General features: G+C 40.5%; 1 protein-coding gene across 1 annotated transcript in view; it reads left to right on the forward strand.

Annotated features, from left to right (window-relative positions):
• The first annotated feature begins 20,229 nt into the window (after positions 1-20,229).
• Positions 20,230-22,935, forward strand: part of NDUFA5 (NADH:ubiquinone oxidoreductase subunit A5) — a 155,607-nt gene continuing 152,901 nt past the window's right edge. Inside the window, exon 1 of the mRNA XM_086936556.1 lies at positions 20,230-20,300. Coding sequence (XP_086792682.1) covers positions 20,280-20,300 — 21 coding nt within the window. The 5' untranslated portion in view covers positions 20,230-20,279. The remainder of the gene's footprint in view (positions 20,301-22,935) is intronic.

The raw sequence follows: 22,935 nt of genomic DNA on the forward strand, positions 1-22,935 counted from the left end.
TTTACTACATTTACAACATTTACTACATTTACAAGGTGACATTTGATTTAAAGCACTAACTACTTTTACAACGCTTTTAAAAGCCAGCGATACAAAAGCAAGCAAAACATAATTGGAGCCTCCTTAATGAAGTGCATGTTTATTAACATGTGGCGAGGGAGTCACTAAGAACACAACCGAAAGTAAAGCAAACTGAAAGTCGGAAAGGAAAAAAAAACAAAAAGGCCGTTGAAAGTTCACTGTCTCAGTAAGCCCGCATTGCAAGGAAATTGCAGCCTGTTTAATGGCACGTGACCCGCTCCGATCGCCTCCTCGGAGAGGAAATGCGCGCGGCCAGGTGCTGTCTCCTGGAAGCTGCGTCGGTAACAAGAGATCTCGGGTGAGACAGCGCTTCACGCTGTAATCGCCACGAGACCTAAAAAGGCTGGGAACCAGATTCCGTAATTCCGGCCCCATTAGTAATGAGGGAAGACACCAAAGGCAACGTAAGCACGTGTACGTGCAAGACTCTCCCTGTTGTCATGGCAACCAAGTCAGCTCCATCGTAACTTTTACTATTTCCTGGTTTGCATAGTGTGACGTACTAAATCGCCACACACTGTGGACATTAAACAATCTAAAGCAATATATAGTTATTTGTAAAGACACAAACTTCTGAAAAATTATCATTAACTGATTGATTACTCTAATTTTAAAACTCGTCATTTTAACGCACGACTACCGCGTATGGACTATTCTTTGTGATAAAAAATATACAGAATAGCCCATTGTCTGGATGTCTCAGCCGAGACCATCGGTATTAACAGATTTCTTGTCGATGACAAGATAAACGTCGTCAATGAAGACGTGAGTAACAGACAGTCTACCTTTCGTCTAATAGTTAAAGAATACAACATGCGGTATATGGACTCTGACAGGGACCTCAGTTCCATTGGTAAACTCTGTATCTGATAGTCCTCCCCCTATCCAATATTCAGTTGTATACAATCACAGATTTAACATATCTCAAATTCACTGAGCATTATTACAAATAGAGGAAAACATATGAAAGTACATGGATGACAATTATACATTATACGGATTAACGATCATAACACAGTTCCCAATTGGTAGTTAACAAAGTTAATATAGTCCAGAACCCACACGTGTTGTGTTCTCGTCAACACAGGGTGTCCACAATCATTGTTCACATATTCCCCAGCTACTCAGAGTAGTGTCTTAGACATTTGTAGTGGTAGTTGTGTATCAAAACAAGTACCATACTATAACAGGCAAACTTCTTTTTTATCAGTTGGATAGGCTTCTAAAAAGACGATTACCCCAAATTCAACATTAGAGTTAGCCAATATTCAATAGCAAAATCTGCCTAGAGATTTCTTCCTGTTCGTTCAGACCCAGGTTTGTTGAGTCAAGAAGGTGTATCCACTTACATTCACGAAGACTCAGTAAAGCTGATATGGATCCACCTCTTGCATTGGGTATGATTTTCTCTAAGACCCACCATCTCAGGCTGTTATAAGGATGGTTCTTTTGTCCAAAGTGATCTACTAGGCAAGTCCCAGGTGTTTTACACCGAATCCTCGAACAGTGTTGGAGTATTCTAACCCTTATTTTCTGTCTCGTTTGCCCTACATATACCATCTCGCAGGGGCACTTGATAATTTATACGACGTCCGTCGAATTACAATTCGTGTGATGTTTCAGAAGGTAACACTTTTGACGGTAGATTAAATCCTTTTGTTCAATAGCCAATTCACATGCTTTACAGGTACTGCATCTAAAATGACCCTGCAAAGGAGGTAACATCAAGTGTGTACGTAAGCCAGATGGTGTTAGAGCTTTTAGAACTGAACTAACAACCTGATCCTTCAAATTACGACCCCTCTTAATAGCAAAAAGAGGCGGATCTTTGGTTCCTATATCATCGGTTATCATAGAACAATTCTTAGTAATGATCCTTTTTATGTCATTACTCCTATCACTGAAGATTGAGACACACACAATCCGTTCATTCTTCTTGCTTTTATTGGGATTTATCTCAAGTAGTATTTCCCTGTGGCAGTACCACGCTCTCTTCCTTGATTTCCTTAGGAGACTACGTGGATAGCCACATTCTCTGAGTCTCATAATTAGTGAGTCAGATTCACGAAAGAAGTCAGATCTACGGCAACAATTCCTGCGAAATCTGATAAACTGCCCATAGGAGAGATTATCTCTTAGATTGCGCGGATGATAACTTGAATATCCCAAAAGTGTATTTAGTTCCAGCGGTTTTCTGTACAAAGTTGTATACAACTTGTTTTGATCATGTTTGATAGATCGATCTAAAAAATCAATTGACTCACAACTATACTTGATTGTGAATTTGAACCATTTGATCTTCAGTCAAGCCACATGCAGAATTCGTCAACAGTTTTAGAATCTCCCTTCCACACCATAAGAACATCATCGATATACCGCTTCCACAGCACGATGTTAGCAGTGAAAGGGTTATCGGTATTGTAAATAAACCTAGTTTCAAATTCGTCCATAAACAAGATCGCTATGTCCGGGGCAAAGCCGGCCCACATAGTCACTCCCTTGGTCTCGTAATAAAATTGTTTCTGAAATACAAAGAAATGTTTTGTCATTGCTATTTCTAATAGCTCTATAATAAAGTCAGTTGGAACAAAGCGTGGCCTATCCCTATATTCCAAGACTTTTCTGGCTACATCTAGTGCTTCACTCTGTGGAATACTCGTATATAGGGATGATATATCCATAGTTAATAGGAATTGTGTTTTAGTGTCAAAAGGAAAATCCTCCACCCAATTAATGACTTCCATCGTGTCTCTTATAAATGACTTAGTCATTGCAACCCAAGGTTGTAAAAAAATGACTATATATCGACATAATGACTCAACAATCAAACTGATCAAACAGCTGAATGCTAGCAAGTCTGAGGTGTTGCTCGTGGGAAGGGATCATGGGTTATGAAATGAACACTGGTGGCCCATGAATCTAGGCACCCCTCCCCCCTCCTCCTAAACAGGTGGTAAAGAACTTAGGGATTGGGATGAATTCTTCTCTTAGTTTCCAGACTCAAACGAAGAAGGTGGCGGGCACCTGTTTTGGTTTATTGCGCGGGCTAAAACCTATTTTAAGTTTCTTTGATGCGCCGACTAGACAGATCATTATTCAAGCTTTGATTACATCCAGACTTGATTGTGCGAACTCTCTGTACCTAGGGGCCAACAAGGCTGAAATACATAGGTTACAGAGAGTACAGAATGCCTGCGTAGAGTCTGTTCGGTGACCAGTACAATTCATCGCCTTCACTGGCTGCCTGTGACTCAACAAATCGAGTTCAAGGCTCTTTGTATAGCCTTCAAGATCTTAAAACTGACCTCCCCTAATATCCTGACAGATTTGCTCTCCTTTTATGTTCCTTCCCATCCGCTTCTCTCCATGAGCCAGCACTTGCTGGTGGTACCTCGGGTCAGGAGATCCCGGGCTGGAGGCTGATCCTTCCGGTATAGAGCAGCGATTCTCTGGAACTCTTTGCCACCCTATAGTCGAGGGCTTGACAACTTGTTTGAATTTAGGAAAGCTATTAAAACCTTTCTTTTCCCCACTGTGTAGACTGCTTCCTGTGCTGATGTTGCCTATTCTGTTGCTCGCGCCGGGACGCCTCTTGGCTGGGGCAGCTGTCGCGCTCTATAAATTATAGAAATAGAAATAAAGAGCTAGAAGCAGTCTTAAAAAAAACACCATTGAACCCCCTCACATGCCGCACGCCATGGGTTTCACCCTTAGTGTTAGTAAAAAAAAAAGACAGTTGTGGAGCTGTGTGCATTTGCATTGATATGCACCAGGCAAACAAAGGCATTGAGAGGGAGAGACATCCTGGTCCACATATAGCGGACATGATCATGCAGTTCAACTTAGCCAAAGTGTTTTCCCGACTTGACCTGAATAAAGGATACCATCAACTCAAGTTGGAGGAGAAGTACAGGTACGTTACTTCCTTTTTGACTCATGTTGGTTTGTTCGGATATAAAAAACTGAGTTTTGGGGTATCTTTGGCTGCTGGAATATTTCAGGACCTTAGTAATAATGGGGTGGCCCTGTGACCCTCAGAACCTGGGTTCTAAGTTAGTGTATATGAAAATGGTTTTGTCGGGAGCAAAAAATTACTTCATTTGTCCCAAGGACAGATTAATCTAATCTGACATTTGTAATATTACTTATACAAATATCCAATAAAAATTGAGCAAACACACCTTTTTTGGATTCAATCCTGTGTATTCATTATTTCATAAGTCATAGACTGTATCAAAAAAAAAAACGTGCTATACATTTATCAATGGTTGTCCAAAATAAACCTTTTACAGAAACATAGACTAGACTTACATAAAATATAGTGAATGAAAATGAAACAATAACATATAAAACAAATTCATACAGAGACATACATATTAGACGATTGAAAAACAGTCCCCAAATTCACAATACATTGGTTACAACTCCATTTGAATTTTCTGATTGTAGTTGGAACCTAGTTAGGACTGATATGTGACATTACATCGACGTTTCGACCCTATGTTACGGTGCTTGTTTGTCGCAACCAGCTCGGGTCTTCTTCAGGACTAAAAATACTGTGGGACAACCTATGGGGAAAGGAAAAACCTTTAGCATGCTAGGTGTGTTATATTGTGCTCAATGGTGAGATAATCTATCTGTGTGGTTATCTCACCTGTAAAATTGAGATGTCTACGTCTGTTCTTAAGACGAAGGTGGGAGGATCTGTCAGCCGACAATATTCACTCCTCAGGGGTCATTTTCTTTACGAAGTCTGCAAACGAGGTGTATTTAATCACTCCGTAGATTATTTGTTTTTTTAGGCATTCATTGTATTAATCCTGGAGCATATTAGTGTTTGTACATACCTTTTATAATTAATGTATTCGATTCATCCACCAGCCAGCGGAGAATCTGGAAATCATTTAGTAAAGCGCCGCAATGTGATCACCTGTGGCAATAGAGAAAGAACTTCCTAAGTAAGACTTTCTTACACTTTATACTTTTTAAGGAATGCTTGTCACAGAATGGACTATTCCCATCTGTATTTGTGCAAGTTTATTATTATAACAATTACAGGGTGCACTTAATACATCGCGCTCTGATGTAATGTATAAGATTCATCAACCAGCCGGCGGAAAATCTGTGAATCACTTAATCAAGCGCCGCAAAGCGATCACCTGTACTAAGGAAGAAAGAACTTCCTAAGTCAGACTTTCTTAAAATTTTTACTTTTTAATGCATGCCTTCACAGAATGGACTAATCCCATCTGTATGTGTGCAGATTTACTATTATAACGATTACAGGGTGCACTAAATAAATACATTGCGCTCTGAAGGTCCATGGAATGGAGGTTTAAATTTCTAGTACTTTCTGTTAAGAAAGATAACTGTTTATAAATAGATGTTTGCATGTATACTCCAAACCCACATTAGGTGCAGAGTACCAAAAACTTTAAGTAAATATATAGCCATTTTGCGTATCAAACACGCTGGCTTATCATTGACCAATTTGTGAAACAATTTCATTAATCGCCTAAAAGAGTCTACATATGTGCGGGGCACTTGGCCACTGCGTGCGTAATCTTTGAGGCTTCGCATATCGGCAAACCGAACATCCTGCATATATCGGGAAACAAGGGAGGTAGCAAGATTAATCAAGACCCTCACCATTAAAGGATTAGAAGAAGGTTTCCTTTCCGAACCAGAGTTTAAATTCCTAAACAAAACAGACCCGAGGATTTCAACTATATATACTATCCCTAAGATCCACAAAAGTATCCACAAACCCCCGGGAAGACCGATCGTCTCGGGTTGTGGATCCATCTTAGAGCCGGTTAATCAATACCTTGACAGCTTTTTACAAGTGAAGAGAAGTGAATATTGTCGGCTGACAGATCCTCCCACCTTCGTCTTAAGAACAGACGTAGACATCTCAATTTTACAGGTGAGATAACCACACAGATAGTTTATCTCACCATTGAGCACAATATAACACACCTAGCATGCTAAAGGTTTTTCCTTTCCCCATAGGTTGTCCCACAGTATTGTTAGTCCTGAAGAAGACCCGAGCTGGTTGCGACAAACAAGCACCGTAACATAGGGTCGAAACGTCGACGTAATGTCACATATCAGTCCTAACTAGGTTCCAACTACAATCAGAAAATTCAAATGGAGTTGTAACCAATGTATTGTGAATTCGGGGACTGTTTTTCAACCGTCTAATATGTATGTCTCTGTATGAATTTGTTTTATATGTTATTGTTTCATTTTCATTCACTATATTTTATGTAAGTCTAGTCTATGTTTCTGTAAAAGGTTTATTTTGGACAACCATTGATAAATGTATAGCACAGTTTTTTTTTTATACAGTCTATGACTTATGAAATAATGAATACACAGGATTGAATCCAAAAAAGGTGTGTTTGCTCAATTTTTATTGGATATTTGTATAAGTAATATTACAAATGTCAGATGAGATTAATCTGTCCTTGGGACAAATGAAGTAATTTTTTCCTCCCGACAGAACCATTTTGGAATATTTCAGGATGCAATTCTCCGAATATTCCAACCTGTCACACATGCTTTCAATTACAGTGATGACATACTGTTTTTTGGGAGAACACAGAAAGAACATGACAAAGCTCTTACCCAAGTGTGCCAGTTACTTGCTAATGTATGTCTCATTCTTAACGCAGCAAAGTGTGAGTTTCACAAAACCAAACTCAATCTTTTTGGGCACATATTCTCTAATGAGGAATTGATTCCAGTCCCAGAAAACGTGCAAGCATGTCATCCATTGCCCTCCTGCACCCCACTCCCCAAGGATTTTACCATGCTGTGATCCTTTCTAGACAAGGGCAGCTATTGCTCAAGATACATTTGCTACAATGAGTGCCCCATTGAGAGACTTGACAAAGCTAAATGAACCATTCCATGTCTCCGGAGTGCGACCAGAGTTTCAAATACACTAAAGATGTGATTAAGAAAACAACTGAAATGTGTTACTTCGAGTCAAAGTTAGATACCGAAATAACGGTTGACGCTAGCCTGGTAGGACTTAGGGCAATCCTTGCTCAAAACACTAGCCATCCATTTGCTCAGACACATTGTGGCCTATGCCAGTTGAACCCTGACTGAAACAGAACTTGCCTACTCTAACCCGGAGAAGGGGAGTCTGACTGTGGTGTGGGCCTGCAAACATTTTCATGTAATCCTCTACAGAAAATTATTCACTACCATCACAGATCACCAGCCGTTGCTTACAATTTTTGAAAACAAAAAGGCTAAGATGCCCCTTTGTATTGAGAGGTGGGGGTTGAGAATGCAAGAATGTGACTATGGGATAGTGCACAAACTGGGGAAAGATCAAAACCCGGCAGATTACTTTTCACGAGCACTGCTAGCTTGTCGACCTCAAGGACAGCTAAAGCATATCTCAACATTATTGTGAGATCCAACACACCAGCTGCTCTATCGGTGGAACATATAATTTCTGCCACCAATGAAGATAAAGACATGACCATAATCAAAGAACTTATTTCCACACAATCATGAAGGAGAAGTACCTGGCCCCTTGCCGATGATTAAAAAAATCACAAATGTACATGATGAGTTAGCAGTCACCCAAGAAGGCGTAACACTGCGAAGCATGAGAATTGTTATTTCTGGAAGCTTAACACAGTGGGTCATCGAGCTGACCCATGAAGGACACAGTTCTATTGTAGCCACCAAAAAATCCCTAAGAGAACAAGTGTGGTTCCCTGGGCTAGATGAGAGAGTCAAAATGGAGCTGAAGGCAAGACACATTTGCAATTGTTTGTCCCCCAAGGTGACGCAGCACCCAGTGACAATGTCTGACCTTCCTGTCCATGCCTCAGAGAGGGTTGCAGTTGAGTTTTTGAGGGTGTTTAGGAAATGGACACCATCTCATGGTAGATATAGACAAATATTCGCATTTCCCTTTGGGGGAAGTCCTGTCTTTCGACAACTCATGACAAAGTCATAAAATGGCTTAATGCCGTCTTTGCAGTGTGGGGTATCCCCTAAACTTGATAATGGCCTGCCGTTTAACAGCAAAGAGTTCAAAGAATTTCTTGTCTGACTCAAAGTCAAACACCAAAAGAGCATACCCCTCTGGCCCCAAGCCCATGATGTAGTTGAACGATTTATGGGAACCCTCAAGAGGGTCATTCAACAAGCATCCTTGGAGGGAATCAATCTAAACCAAGTCATGTGCCAGGCCCTACGGACCTATCAATCAACTCCTCACTCCACAACTGGTGAGAGTCCAGCCACCTTGCTATTTGGGAGAGCCATCAGAAAAAAAAACTCAGTGAACCCTAGATCAGTCAGTGATTACTGAGAAGGTTCAAGACACCGAATTGTCACAGATAATTACAATTAAAATGTATGCAGATCAGCGTCGCCATGCTCAGGAGACAGCCTTTCACAAATTAGACTGGGTGCTGGTTAAGCAGAGACAAAGATGGAAAATAAACACTCCTTTTGCTGCATGGTGTGCAAGACACATAGTGACAGCACATCGTCCTGGACTATCCATCACGCGGGACACATCACATTTTAAACACCTACCACAACACTTGTGGAGTCCTAAAACCATGCGTGTGGTGACCCGGCCTGCAGATCCAGCTTAAGCGCCTGAGCCTATGTTGCCTGACCAGGGTGGACTTCGCTTACCTCGGATCACCTGAGCCAGCAGACAAGTGCGAGCGGCTTGACAACTAATCAGAGAAATTTGATTTTAGGTATTTTTTCTACTTTTTATTTCAGAGACGGGGAGATGTAGCATATTGATGTTATGTGCAATAGGACCCTTGTGGTTCTGAGCTGACAATAAAAAGGAAATATATAATATGCGAGGAGGTGCTAGGGTGTGGTTAACTGAAAGTATAATGTAGTGTGCAGTGTGTGAGTGTATGCTGAAGAATAAAGTAATGACTGACCACAGCTAACGTGTGGCACAATTCATCTGCATACTCCTGGGCAGGGGAAGATGAGACGCTACACCTGTTACCTCAAAGAAAGATAAATGTGTGCATTTGGTTAATCAGCAAATTTGAAGGCTGTTTGGGAGCCAGTATGCTGCTTTAATTGGCTGGAGTTCTTGGAAGGTTTGTAGTGACAAAGATGTATGTTTTTTCAAGTGGTAAAGTATGGGGGTCAGTGTTAAGTAAAACTCCAGTCCAGAATAGTATATTGTTGAAATGAAGTTTAATGGTAGATACCAACGGAGCACCTTTCCTCAGTCCTTCTCTCTGGTCATCAGCTTGAAATAATGCCGTACGACCAGTGAGAACAACCGACAAGCAGGAATGCTCATGACAAGCAATAACATTCTAACATGACATATAAGCTCGTGTGGCAACACAAGAGTACATTGCAAGAACTTAAAGGTGTAGACACAACACATCTTTCTCTTAATACATAAAATTAAAAAAAACAATAATAAAAAACGCTAATCAGATAAACTATCACAAACAAAATCTTTTAACCATACTGGTTTGGATCTAGCCCTCACAGATCGATCTACATTAACAATATCCTGAGATGCATCAAGAGAAGGTGTTAGACCATCTGAAACAGGAATAGGAACAAAGGCATCATTGTTATGACTACTATTAGAAACCTCTACATTTCCCAACTCTTTGTTTACAATTTCCAACTATTTGTTAACATTTTCCAACTCTTTGTCAACACCAATATTGTCTGATCCCAAGGATGTTAAATCTACATTTCCATCTAATGAAAGAGATGTAGCAACACCACTTGTACAACACGTACCATCAACTTGATTTTTAATGATGTCATCCTCGATGATAAAATGTTGAAAACCTTTTCTTGACAAACCTGGATCTCCAGTATTTTTGTACAGATTAATATCGCTTTTGAGAACTGCAATGCGCTTTAAATTCCACACTTTTCCATCACTTAAGCGGACTGCATTTCTATAGATTTTTACAACTTTTAATGGGCCTGAAAACTGACTCTCACCTTTTCTAACCTTCCATGGTATTTTAACTTTGACCCAGGAACCAATATGAATATCACAAAATTTTACATTGTGCTTCAAATCATATATCTTTTTGTTCCTTAAATGTTTATCCTGAATTCTGTCTCTTAATTCTTCCAAAGGAATCAAAGGTTTTTCACAAGAAATGATCCATTCTGGATTATACTTCGTACGTACAGCTCTTCCTCTCATAACTTCAAAAGGTGAAGTACCTAAAACTTCATGAGGTGAAGTTCTATACGTCCAAATGGTTTTAAATAACTGTAACTCCCAGTCACAATCATTAATTACAGCACCTTGAATGGCATTTTAAGTACTCTATTGAATCTTTCAATCATACCATTACCACTAGGATTATATAAAGATGTTGTGCAATGTCTTATTCCAACCTTCTTAAAATAATCCTTGGCAATATTAGAAGTGAACTGTACACCGTTATCACTAATCAATAAAGCAGGTAAACCTTCTCCAACAAAAACGCAATCCAGAAAACGACTACTTCTGAGGTAATTTTTTCAACCACTTTCAAAACTGGCCATCTAGAAAACAGATCGATAACACATAGGACATACTTGTTGTGTGCTCCAATAGGCCCCATTATATCAATGGCAACTGTGTGCCAAGGTGCTTTAGGAACAATGGGCTCCGCCATAGCTGGTTTCAGAGTTATTAGAGTCTTATCAGAATTAGCACACCACACACAATTCCTAATAATCCTTTCAATAAACAAATCCATTCCCAGCCACCAAAACCATTGTTTAATTTTCTGCTTAGTCTTCACTATACCACAGTGACCTTCATGACACATTTCAACAATATCTTTTTTAAAAAGTGAAGGAAGAATAACCTTACCATTTCTTATAATGTGGCCATTCACGATAGAAAGTTCATCACAAATCTCCCAAAAATGTTTCAATACATCGGATAAATCCTGTTTATTTGGCCAACCTTTGGAAATGAAAGAAGATAAATCAGACAAAACAGAATCTTTCTTATAAGCTGAATCCCAATCACCCCTATCAAAACAAGGTAAACCATGATCGTGAATTAAAGCAACCTGAATATTCTCCCATTCATGATCCGAACTATCCAAAAGATTGATTGGCATCCGTGAAAGAAAATCTGCCACAACGTTCTCCTTACCAGGAACGTAAATCACCTTATAAATATAATCCTGTAACCTTAAAGACATCCTGGCAATTTTTGGAGAAGCATTGAATAAACCTTCAGTAGTTAATAACCTAACTAAGGGTTTGTGGTCAGTTCTGAGGGTGCAAGGTTTTCCCCAAACATAAGCTCTAAAATGCTCCAGAGACCAAATACAGGCTAAAGATTCTTTTTCTATCACAGAAAACTTTTCCTCAGTAGGGGACAAAGAACGGGAAGCGTAGGCAATTATATGTTCCTTCCCATGAGAATCCACCTGTGAAAGTACACCACCCAATCCCTTATTACTTGCATCAACAGTTATTATGTTGTCCAAACTCGGGTCAAAGGCGCTTAAAGCTGGAGCTTTTGCAATCTCACTTTTGATGTTTTCAAATTCCTGTTTACACTCAGCAGACCACACAAACTTAGATTTATTCTTTAACAATTGTCTGATATTGAAAATTTCGCTCGAAAAATCTTTAACAAACTTCGAGTAAAATTCAACCATACCAACAAAAGATCTTACTTCATCTTTGTTGCTAGGATTCGGAGCATTAATTACTGAATTCACCAGAGAAGGCTTAGTGGAAATCCCTTCCCCACTAATAACATGTCCAAGGTAAGTAATTGATCTTACACCAACCTTGCACTTCGAATGCTCCACAGTCAATCCTTTCTTTTCCAGAACACTTAAAACTTCTTTCAAGATGTTATCATGTATCGCTTTATCTTTTCCGAAAACAAGGATATCATCTTGGAAGCATCTTACATTATCGAATTTACTGAATAACTGATGCATTAGTCTTTGAAAAATAGCGGCAGCAGATGCTAAACCAAATGGTAGTCTCTTGTATTGAAAACAACCCGATGGGGTAATAAATGCAGTTAAAGATTTACTTTCATCAGTGAGTGGTATTTGATGATAAGCGGCAGACAAGTCTATAGTTGAAAACCAACTTGCATCCTTAATCAAGCTTAACATTTCTGAGATCTTAGGTAACGGAAACTTATCAACAACGATATTGTTATTTAAATGCCTTAAATCGATGCAAAGTCTCAATTTTCCATTGGTGCGTCGAGCCACCACAATGGGAGAAATCCATTGTGATGACTCAATCGGTTCAATAATATCTGCTTGAACAAGTTTTTCAAGTTCTAATTCCACTTCTTTTCTTAACACAATAGGAATGTTCCTTACCTTGTGTACTTTTGGACATGCATCTGGTTTTAAAACAATTTGATGTTTAAAATCATTAAGTCTCCCAATACTTTTTTTAAAGACTTTAGGGTAAACATTTAAAATTTCCTTGCAGAGATCCGAATTATCATCTAGTAACATCACTGGATCCTCACTATTAGGATTAAGTATTATCCCAAGGCTCCCTTGATCTATCCATCCCAAAACAGATGGACCCTTCTTAGAGATATACAATTTCCCATAGGCTTCTCTCCCTTTAAACCTGAAGAGAAGAGGTCTATACCCAAGTATATCAATTTTCTCATTCGAAAAACCTACTGGTCGAATATCAGATGGTAATAATTCATTACCCAATTTCTTAACAAACATACTCTTCCAAATAGCTTCATTAACTATTGTATATGGAGAACCAGAATCCGCATATATTTGGACGTCAACACCACCTAAGGATAGTAAACAAAGGGGTTTCCTTCTATTATTTTCCTTGTCAATAATGTTTAACAAAAAAAAATATTTTGGATTCTTATTCTTATCTTCTAAAACAGTATTAAACAAGATTTTCTTAACTGAGTTATCATCTTCGCTTGAACCGGTAACATTCTCATCATCTAAACATTTCACCTTTACTGATTTTTTCCTGTAACAAACCTTTGCAAAATGACCAACAATGTTACAATTAGAACATTTAAACTTTAAGGCAGGACAACTCTTGCTGTTGTCAAGGTGTGAACCACTTCCACAGCGAAAACATTTAAGACCATCCTTTTCTTTATGAGATTCATGTTTAGTGTTTTTAAGATTCGACTTTTTTAAATTTTCCAGACAAATTATTTCTGATTTTACTGACAACAACACTTTCACTTTTTTCCTCAGTTTTGTTATCTTTCTTTAGAGCTTTAGCACTTCTGCTTGAAAGTTCTGCTTTTCTCACAAGTGCTAAAATATCTTTTAATTCAGAGTCACCATTAATCCACAAACGGTCTTGAATGGAAGTGTCACTAGCATGCATAACAACTTGATCTCTTATTAATTGATCTTCCAAGTGATCAAATTTGCAATCCTCAGCTATTAATCTTAAAGCTGAAACATACTCATCGATGGTTTCATTAGACTCTTGAGTTCTATGAAAAAACTTGTATCTGGTTATACCAATGCAAACTTTTGGTGAGAAATGATTATCAAAGTCTTTCAAAATAATTATGAATTCATCCATATCACCACTGATTGTAGTCTTTTGCATTTTTTCATAGGTTTTTAAACCAGTTGGGCCAAGAGAATAAAGAAAAAGAGTCTTTTTCCTTTCTGTACTCATTTTTTTATCAACATCAATAGCCTTTATGAAATTTAAAAAATAAGCCTTCCATTCCAACCACTTAATAGGAGGCTCAGTACCAGATGACCAAAAAGGAGATGGATTTTGTATGGTAAAGTTTTGTTGAGTAGCCATCTTATAATAAAATCACAATCCTTAGTAACAAAGTGAGTAAAATGTTTAAACTAAAGAAAGGAGAAAAAAAATACCTTAAAATCCTTAAAATCTTGTTTCAGGAACTGAAGAAAGTGAAAGATATAAACAATCAAATGAAAAGGTAACTTGTGATTTGTAAATAAACGCTTCACTCGGCTTCCGATGACTGAAACTTTATAATTGGCAAAATCCAAGATGGAGGCACGTCGTTTAACCTCGGCGTGACCTTGCGTAAGTAAGCACGTCAATGAGAAGCTTCTGTGGTCATGCGCGTAAACACTTGTTGAAGCTTCCGTGCTCACGCGTGTAGTCACTTCGTCATCACTTAATCGAGGGGACGTTCTAAACAGCAGGGATTTAATGCCTCGAGCGCACAGTTTCAAAAAATGCCACAGCGTGTGGAAAGATCAATGAGGATCTGCAGAGATTCAGTGTCTCGAGTGCGGCGCAGTGCAGCGCTTGGGAAAGCCGGTGAGGATTCTCCTTTTTTTTAAAAAAAAATAGTAGAGAAAAATCATACGTTACCAATTCAATAACACGAGGGTAAAGAACGACGAACTTCAAAACATTTCTTTTGATGAAATTGAATAAAAGAGTTCTTGTTCTTGTGGGTTCATCCTCCGTTGGCAAGAAATCGTCGCCAAATTGTTAAGTAAAACTCCAGAATAGTATATTGTTGAAATGAAGTTTAATGGTTGATACCAACGGAGCACCTTTCCTCAGTCCTTCTCTCTGGTCATCAGCTTGAAATAATGCCATATGACCAGTGAGAACAACCGACAAGCAGGAATGCTCATGACAAGCAATAACATTCTAACATGACATATCAGCTTGTGTGGCAACACGAGAGTACATTGCAAGAACTTAAAGGTGTAGACACAACAGTCAGCATCTGAGATCTGGGTTGTATATCGGTTGCATATTATTAATGTATACATTTTTAAGCACTTGTTTTATCTCAAACACTAAATCAATTTGCACATTTTCAACATCTCATCTCATATTGTGTGTAATACAATTTTAAAATAACTACTTACAGATTCACAGTGCTTTTATTCGCAGCCTGGTACCTTGTAGCACTATAAATACACATCACTCTTTCCCGCTGTGCCAACCACGATTCAGTTCTGTAAGTGGTTATACGCATAGTCTTTTGAAGTGATTGTATTAACCAACTGAGATTACATAGGGTAGAAAAGTGCATTTCCGACTGGCCCTTTAGCTTCTGTTGTTACACTGTGTGTTTATTTAGTCTGTAAGCACTATTTTCTTTAACGAGTTTCTAGTACTCCAGCAACATTCAGCACGCCATACGTGCTTTTGATTTCAAAGCAGCCCGGGACAATCGTGGCCGTTTCTTTGCAATGAAATAGGTCTCTCATTTACGAGAGTTTGTGGAGACTTATTACGTTGCAAATATTTTTCACTTTAATGGTGGCTGCGCCCCTTTCTTTAGATGTGGCTCAACTCAACAAGTAAAAGGGTTCCATGCGGCGCTTTCACATTATTGGTTCCCGCGCTCCTTTATTTAGACGTGGCTCATCTAAAGAAAGGGGCGTGGTCAACATTAACATGAAAGCGTGGCAGGGGGTGCTTTCCAAAAATTGCATTTGCACTGCAAGAGTTCTCGCTTTTGCGAGAGTTTAAGCTGTTGGTATTGTCATTTACAATGCCAATAGCTCAAACTCTGTTAAACAGACCCTCCAGCTTATCGCGATTTCGCGATTTGCAAAAAAATCGCGAAATCGGCCGATCTGTTGAAAGGCCGCGATATTTGGGCAAAAGCCCGCGAAATTTGCCGTTTCCGCCGTCTCCGCCGTTTTCCGCCTGTAATCCAGCCCCATGCGCACCCATTTTCCATTCCCCAGGATTTCGCGGCGAGAGAAGGAGCGAGAGGAGGTCGAGGACGGCGGCCGAGAGAGGGAGAAGACCAGCAAGAAGCGGCAGCGACACACACACAAAGACTCGTCCTCTTCTCCAGAGACCAGGGAAGCGGACTCGGAGCAGGAGAACAGCCGGCCGGCGAACACAGACAGGAGGTACGTCCGTCCCTGCCAGGATCCCGTTAACAGGGAACAAGAAGCTGTTCTGAAGTCAATTCCGACCCACAGAAATACTAAAATAAAAGATTAATGTCCCCCGAGGCCCGCCGCGTCCCCCGTGTGCGGCGGCCCTTCGGGGGACATTAATCTTTTATTTTTAGTATTTCTGTGGGTCGGAAATGACTTCAGAACAGCTGTTTACCATACCTCTCAACCCTCCTGCGCCGAGAGCAGTGACACCCTTTCCTCTATCAAGGGCAAAATAAAACTCGGCACGGCATGTGCATAGCTGCCAAGGTTTCAGATTGCTGTGTGTGACATTTCCATAATTTCAGAGTAATTATGAGTAACATTTCAGCGACTAAGAGTGACACTTTTCGCGAGCAAAATCAAGCTATAAAGACGAGAGAAACATTAAAATATTAGAAATTACACCCATTTGAGCAACAAGAAATTCTAAAACCTTACAACTGCTGAAAAGCACCAGAAAATGAAGGGCACTAACTTAGGGCTCTTGTAAACTGATTTTACTGTGAAACAAATGTAATCATGATACAGACTGGCAGTCAGTGACTGCAATTAATGCAGACGAGATGTAACTTTACTTATGGTACAGGCTGATTGATGACACACTGCGCTCTTCCAAAACAAAACATAAAAGCAATGTAAATAAAGTTATTCAGTCATAAGGATTATACCCACAATTGCATATCACATCATAATATAATGCACATCCAATATTATTGGAGAATGCTTGGCTGATATAGTTCGCTAAAGGTGACGATGTCCATTATATTATGAAAAAGTATACATAAAAATGTTTCCAATTATAAACTGATTCCTGCTAAGTAAATCAGTGCTATTCTCATCTGTGTTGCTCTGCTCTCTGGCTCTTTCCTGGCCCTTTTCATCTTGCACAGTTTGTCTCTTTCCAGTTGTCAGCGTTTTGCTTACCATGTGCCTACTTCTCCATGTTTGTCCCATATATTTCAGTGCCTGTTTCTCCCCTGCCCCATGTCTCTTCCTCATTCCTGCTCAGCACCTGCTTTCCCTTGCTCTATCTTCTCTTCCTAGCCTCACCCTTTTCCCTCTCAGCTTCACCCTTTCTCTCTCCGATACCTCTGGATCTTCATCGTACACCACTGCCTTATTATACAATGTTCCTATTGCTTTCCTGACTAGTCTCTCCCTCCCATTCTCTCTTTGTCTTAGTGTTGTGTCACACCTCTGAAAAAATGATGTAGGGGACATTCTTCTCTCACCCATTCTGTTGTGCTCTGTGGCATCAAATTCTCAGTTTGCATGAAACACTGGTCTGAATCCCAAAATACTGGAATAAGGTGGGATGTCTCCAGAGACCTATGACTCCCTAGGATGATCGTTTACACACACGAGTGCGGTCAGAGCAGACAGCAGCATGTGTCTATCATGTCTAGTGTGGTTTGTCTTTAACTTCAAAGAGAACACACTCCTACCTTCATTCTACTTTTGGTCCAGTCACAAGTAGGGCCTACTGAGGCTGCAGCTACAACAAAAAACAAAACTCCAGAAGTTAACGTGCGTGGCACACACTGCATAAAAGAAATGCGTGACAAATGCATTCAGTGCGGTGATGCGGATCACTGCACTGAAATGCGTGAGTGTCACACCTATTGCGTGACTCTTGGCAGGACTGCATGTGGAAAAATGGGCGAGGCGTGAGGGAAAGCATCCAGTCCCCCCAAAACCCGGACCAGCTTAACGCACGTTTTACTGGAAAATTTTACAGACCCTCGTGTGAGAAAGACATTTAGCTGCACTAAGGTCAATGGGAGAATAACCATTCATGGGTTTGTTTAAAAGAAAGGCAGAACAATACTTTTATTACACGATAGTCACACTCGTCGTCCACCCCAAAAATACTCAAACAGACTTGCTTACACCTCAGGCTGAGCAGTGTTGATCTTGATGGTTGTATCAAGTGAAGTCCCGACTGAACACCCCTTACTTTAGCAAGACGGAATTTGGTTTACCTGTGAGCACTTGCTTTTGTAGATAATAGTGTGCGACAAACTTTTAGGGTGACCATCAGAAGACATTTGCAGAATCTACTTTTTGATGTTTGCGTTATTTACCCGTTTAATCATTCACCCCAGTACAGTGATCTGGGCCAAAATCCATCGTTTTTTTGTTCACCATGCCATTCCAGTTTGAACCCAGCCATATGCAAATCAGTCTTGACCCTGTGCCCCATGGGTACAGTCCAGCCCGAACTGCCAAGCCAAGTCCTCCCTGGACTGGAAACAAGCATCCAAGGACAGGTTTCAGGCTTTCAGCCCTCATCAGCCTGGATAGCTTGATTCCAGTGGCATGGAGAGCACGGGACTCACGTCTGAGCATACCCGTCCCACTCGCTCCGAGACCTGTCTCTGCCTCCAGCATGCCTAGTCTGAAACCTGTGGAGGCTCAGAAGAACTGAACGTACATGGCCAAGATTAACATGACTTTTAACTAAAACAAATGGGCTGAATTGTAAATAAACAAAATGTACATAGCTCCATGTTGTCAAATAACTCAAACAGTAAGATATATGTGTTTGGTGTTGCAAAAAACCCAAAATAAAATGCCGCTAAATTTCCATTTTTGTGCCGCTAAATTTTCATTTTTGTGCCGCTAAATTTGCCAATCCATGCCGCTATATCCTGGGGGGTCTGGTTAAATGCAAGACCTATTGCACTGCGATTCAGCTCTGCAAGTGGTTATACACATAGTCTTTTGCAGTGATTGTATTAACCAACTAAGATTACATAGGGTAGAAAAGTGCATTTCCGACTGGCCCTTTAACTTCTGTTGTTACACGGTGTGTTTATTTAGTCTGGAAGCACTATTTTCTTTAACAAGTTTGTAATACTGCAGGCACGACTTGTTTTCCAGCAACATTCAGCACGCCATACGCGTTTTCATTTCAAAGCAGCCCGGGACAATCGTGGCCATTTCTTTGCAATGAAAAAGGTCTCTCATTTACGAGAGTTTGTGGAGACTTATTACATTGCAAATATTTTTTACTTTAATGGCGGCCTCGCCTCTTTCTTTAGATATGGCTCAACTCGACAAACAGATGCATTTTTTTGTACAAGGGTTCCATGCTGTGCTTTCAGATCATTGGCGCCTGTGCTCCTTTCTTCAGACGTGGCTCATCTAAAGAAGGGGGTGTAGCCAACATTAACATGAACGCGTGTCATGGGGCGCTTTCCAAAATTTGCGTTTGCACTGCAAGAGTTCTCGCTATTGCAAGAGTTTAAGCTATTGGAATTGTCATTTACAATGCCAATAGCTCAAACTCTCTTAAATGCAAGACCTATTGCACTGCAAATGCTTGTTTCATTTAAGAAGTGTGTTACAATTTAATTGTATTTTTATTTTTTTGCATTTTTACAGCGCAAACTCGGCCCGAAGGTATCAGGGCGCTTTACACGAGCACCCGTTGCATTACAGACGGACACCATTATTTTATACACAGGGATATTAAGTGATTTGCCCAGAATCACAGGAGACTTGAACCTCCTCCAGACTCGAACCTACTTTCCCAACTTCAAAGTCGGCCGCTCTAATCGTTAAGCCACATTTACACAAAGGTGACACGCCAATAAAATAGTTACAGGTTATTGTATTCATTTTAGCCACTTATGTGGCCAAGACAACCCTACTGGCCCTGCATCATAGTTCGATATGTTTTAAACACTTCAGAAACTGCGAGTACACCTACGTTTCTACAACTGGTAGTAGTTGAGCTATACACTCTTTTCATCCATGTACAGGATTCTAAAATTCTCACATCCTTAGGTGCTACCGCGCCCCCTCCCTCCTTGTAGTTCATTATACTAGAGCAGCAGCCAGCAGAGCTTTAACATTTTAATGTGGACTGGCGTTCTATGATAAAGATAGCGGCGGCCATCTTGTGAGTACACGGTCCTACACATTACATTTAATGTATTAGTTCTTCGTTTGCCCACAGAGGCCTGCAGATTTTTGTCAACGACAAAACAGTTAATTAAGTTTGCGAACTCCTGTCATATATACTTGGATCAAGTTATGTGGCCGCCACATACTGAAACGGGGTGCAACGTAATTTAGTGTATGGTCCCAATAAGGTCAGCAGTTGTCTCGGGGACTCAGCGCAACTGAAAATAAAAAATACCAATATATCAAATTACAAGTTTCTTTATCGGGACGCCAGTTTTCCTTCGGGTGCCGTGACGTTTTGTCTTCTTTCTATTGCCATGAACTGTAGTCTTCTTTCTACCGCCATGACAAAAACACCGGTTTCCCATAGTTCATCGCTGTGCAGTCATGGCTGGGGTCTTGAAGAAGGTAATTCTATGGAGGTCACACAGTTTTGTGTTAGTGGTTTCTATTAGTGTCTTGTTTGGATGATAGAAGAGGTGCTGCAAATAAATAACCCGGTCTGAGGCTTAGGGCCGAGGCGCGGGCACTGAGTTGGGAATGGACGCGAGCGTATCAACAAGGACAGGCACAGGGCGAAGTGCTAGAGAAGAACTATTTGAAATCCAAGATAACAGAAGCGTGGGATACATAAGTAATGTGGACAGACTATAGGAGTGAGTGTGTGGTGCAAGGACAAAAATTAGTTGTGCAGGATCACGTTAATTGGAGCGGGTGCAGGAGGTCAGTAAGGGGTGACGAAAATGACTGGGGCATGCAAGCAAGGACAGGGAGCAGGACAGAGCAGGATGCAGACCGAGGAGTGCGATGTACAAGATCGTGGTATGGTTTAAGGAATGAGGGCTATAATTCTATAATTAGAGACCAGAGAAGGGTGGTGTGCAGAGACAAGGGCAGGGTGAAGGTCAGGAGTAGTGTCTGTGAATGGGTGTATGCAGAGGTTGGTGGTGGGTGCATAGTTGCCAACATTTAAAAGCAATTCCTGGGACACCACAGCTATCAATTACTTACTTGAAAAGTTACCACACCCACTGCCACAAAGCTCTGCCCACCCCGCATAATTTAACTCTACCTACTTAAAATACTGTCACGGATTATCACTTGCGTTATAAAATAAGCAATATATTAGAGTTAATTCATTCATCCAGTCAAGACCGATAACACCTTCCAAACTGGACAAAACTATCAATCTTAATCAGCAAGTGACCGATATTATTCACTCACTCACACTCTCTCTCTCTCTCTTAGGACCAGCAGATGGCGCCCAGTGCAACAATATTTTTGGGTGCCCCGTGACCTCATTTTCCACGGCTCCCTACACAACCACTGGCCAACAGTGTCCCTCATCTCTCCATAATGCCTCTGTCACAAATATTTAATTTGTTTTATAGCGCTGCTCATACCAGTACAGGGTGTCAGAGCACTTATATCACAGTCGCATTACATAGAGACAATGAACCATAGGTGTGTAAATCAGTCTAGGAAATGTCAAATAAAACAATGAGGATTACAAGGTGTAGGAGTCACATGCCAGATACTAGGAAGCAGTATATTTGAAGGGTGTTTTGTATGGAGAAGTAGTAACTCCGGTTTAAAACGTACCACAGTGTTTGGGATTAGCTTTACTAAAAAGAATGCATTGTACCCAAACTAATTCCTTTTAGCAACATTAGGTTCTGTGATATGCATGATACAGAAGACTTTGCAGCAGGCACAATTAACCCTCTGCACTACTGTCGAGTGAAAGCTTGGAATAGACAAAACTCCGATCTCTCTCCAGCAAGAACATTGAAATACGCAGTCACTGTTCATCACAAAGAAATGCACTCTTGGTGTATTTGATAAAGCACATATTAGTATTGGTGGCAGGCGTTTTGTTTGTCCGCAAAGCAAACGTTGCACTATTTAATCGGCAGAGCTTATGCACTTATGTACAATGTGGGAGGTGTCTTAAAACACAGGAAACTTTTATTAGTATTCTAAAAACTAAGGAGGTTGTTTAATTAAACAAACTGTTTCTGAAAGGAGAACAAGATAATTCTCAGACGGATATTAATCAAGCATGGGGCATAAACTTTGCAAAGACAGTAAATAGAAGGTGCATTAACCTACTGAGCTATTAGCTTGATCTAGACAACATCACTACGTTAATGGCCAACGCCTGTTCCACTTTGTTGAGTTACTAACAGATGACTGCTGGGCATAAGGCCTAGCACGTAAAGAAAAAAAAGTAAGGATGGTGGGCCCTGGAAAACATGAAACCAGCTCCTCTGCATCACACACAGCACCATTTTAGGAAAGTCACCTTTGGTTACAGACCTTTGTTTCTCCTAACTGCTGCAACAGTTGATCACGCTTAGAAACAGTATTGTGGTATATAAAACATGTACAAGTGCAATTCAAGGATGTGTTCCCTTAGCTGCAACAGTTGATAGCACTTAAGAATAGTAAGGCAGTGTGTGTGTGTGTATATATATATATATATATATATATATATATATATATATATATATATATATATAGGGATTCAAGGTTGCCCCGGGAATTGCAATTGCGGAAAACAGATTCCTTAGGCAGCTGGTAGCTCTACCTCCAAGCACGCCCTTGGTCCCACTGAGACTTGACCTGGGCTTACGGCCAATAGAAGAAGAGCTGGCCCTAAGACCATTAACTTTTAGGAGGCGGCTCTGGGTCTCTCCGGAGTTGAGTGTATACAGGGGAGAGTTAATTGCGATTAACGAATGCTGCTAAATTACCCTGGCTTAAGCATGTTAGAGGGGAACTCGAGAACCTAGGCCTTGAGGCAATGTGGTCTGACCCGGAACAAGCATGCGCAGGGATTTCGAGATTGCAGCTGGTTCAGCTGTTCCGGGAAAATAAAAGGGCGCGTTTACTGACTAACACCCAAACGGGAACACTCACAGCCACTTTTTTTAGCAATAAAGGACTGCTATTCTTATGAGCAAGTTTTGGATGATATGGGCCCCGCTTCGGCGAGGAAGCTCTTCCTGCAATGGCGGCACGGCTTTCTCCCTATTAGAGC

Source organism: Lissotriton vulgaris, chromosome 1_1 (assembly GCF_964263255.1).
Source record: "Lissotriton vulgaris chromosome 1_1, aLisVul1.2, whole genome shotgun sequence".
Lineage (NCBI taxonomy): Eukaryota > Metazoa > Chordata > Amphibia > Caudata > Salamandridae > Lissotriton > Lissotriton vulgaris.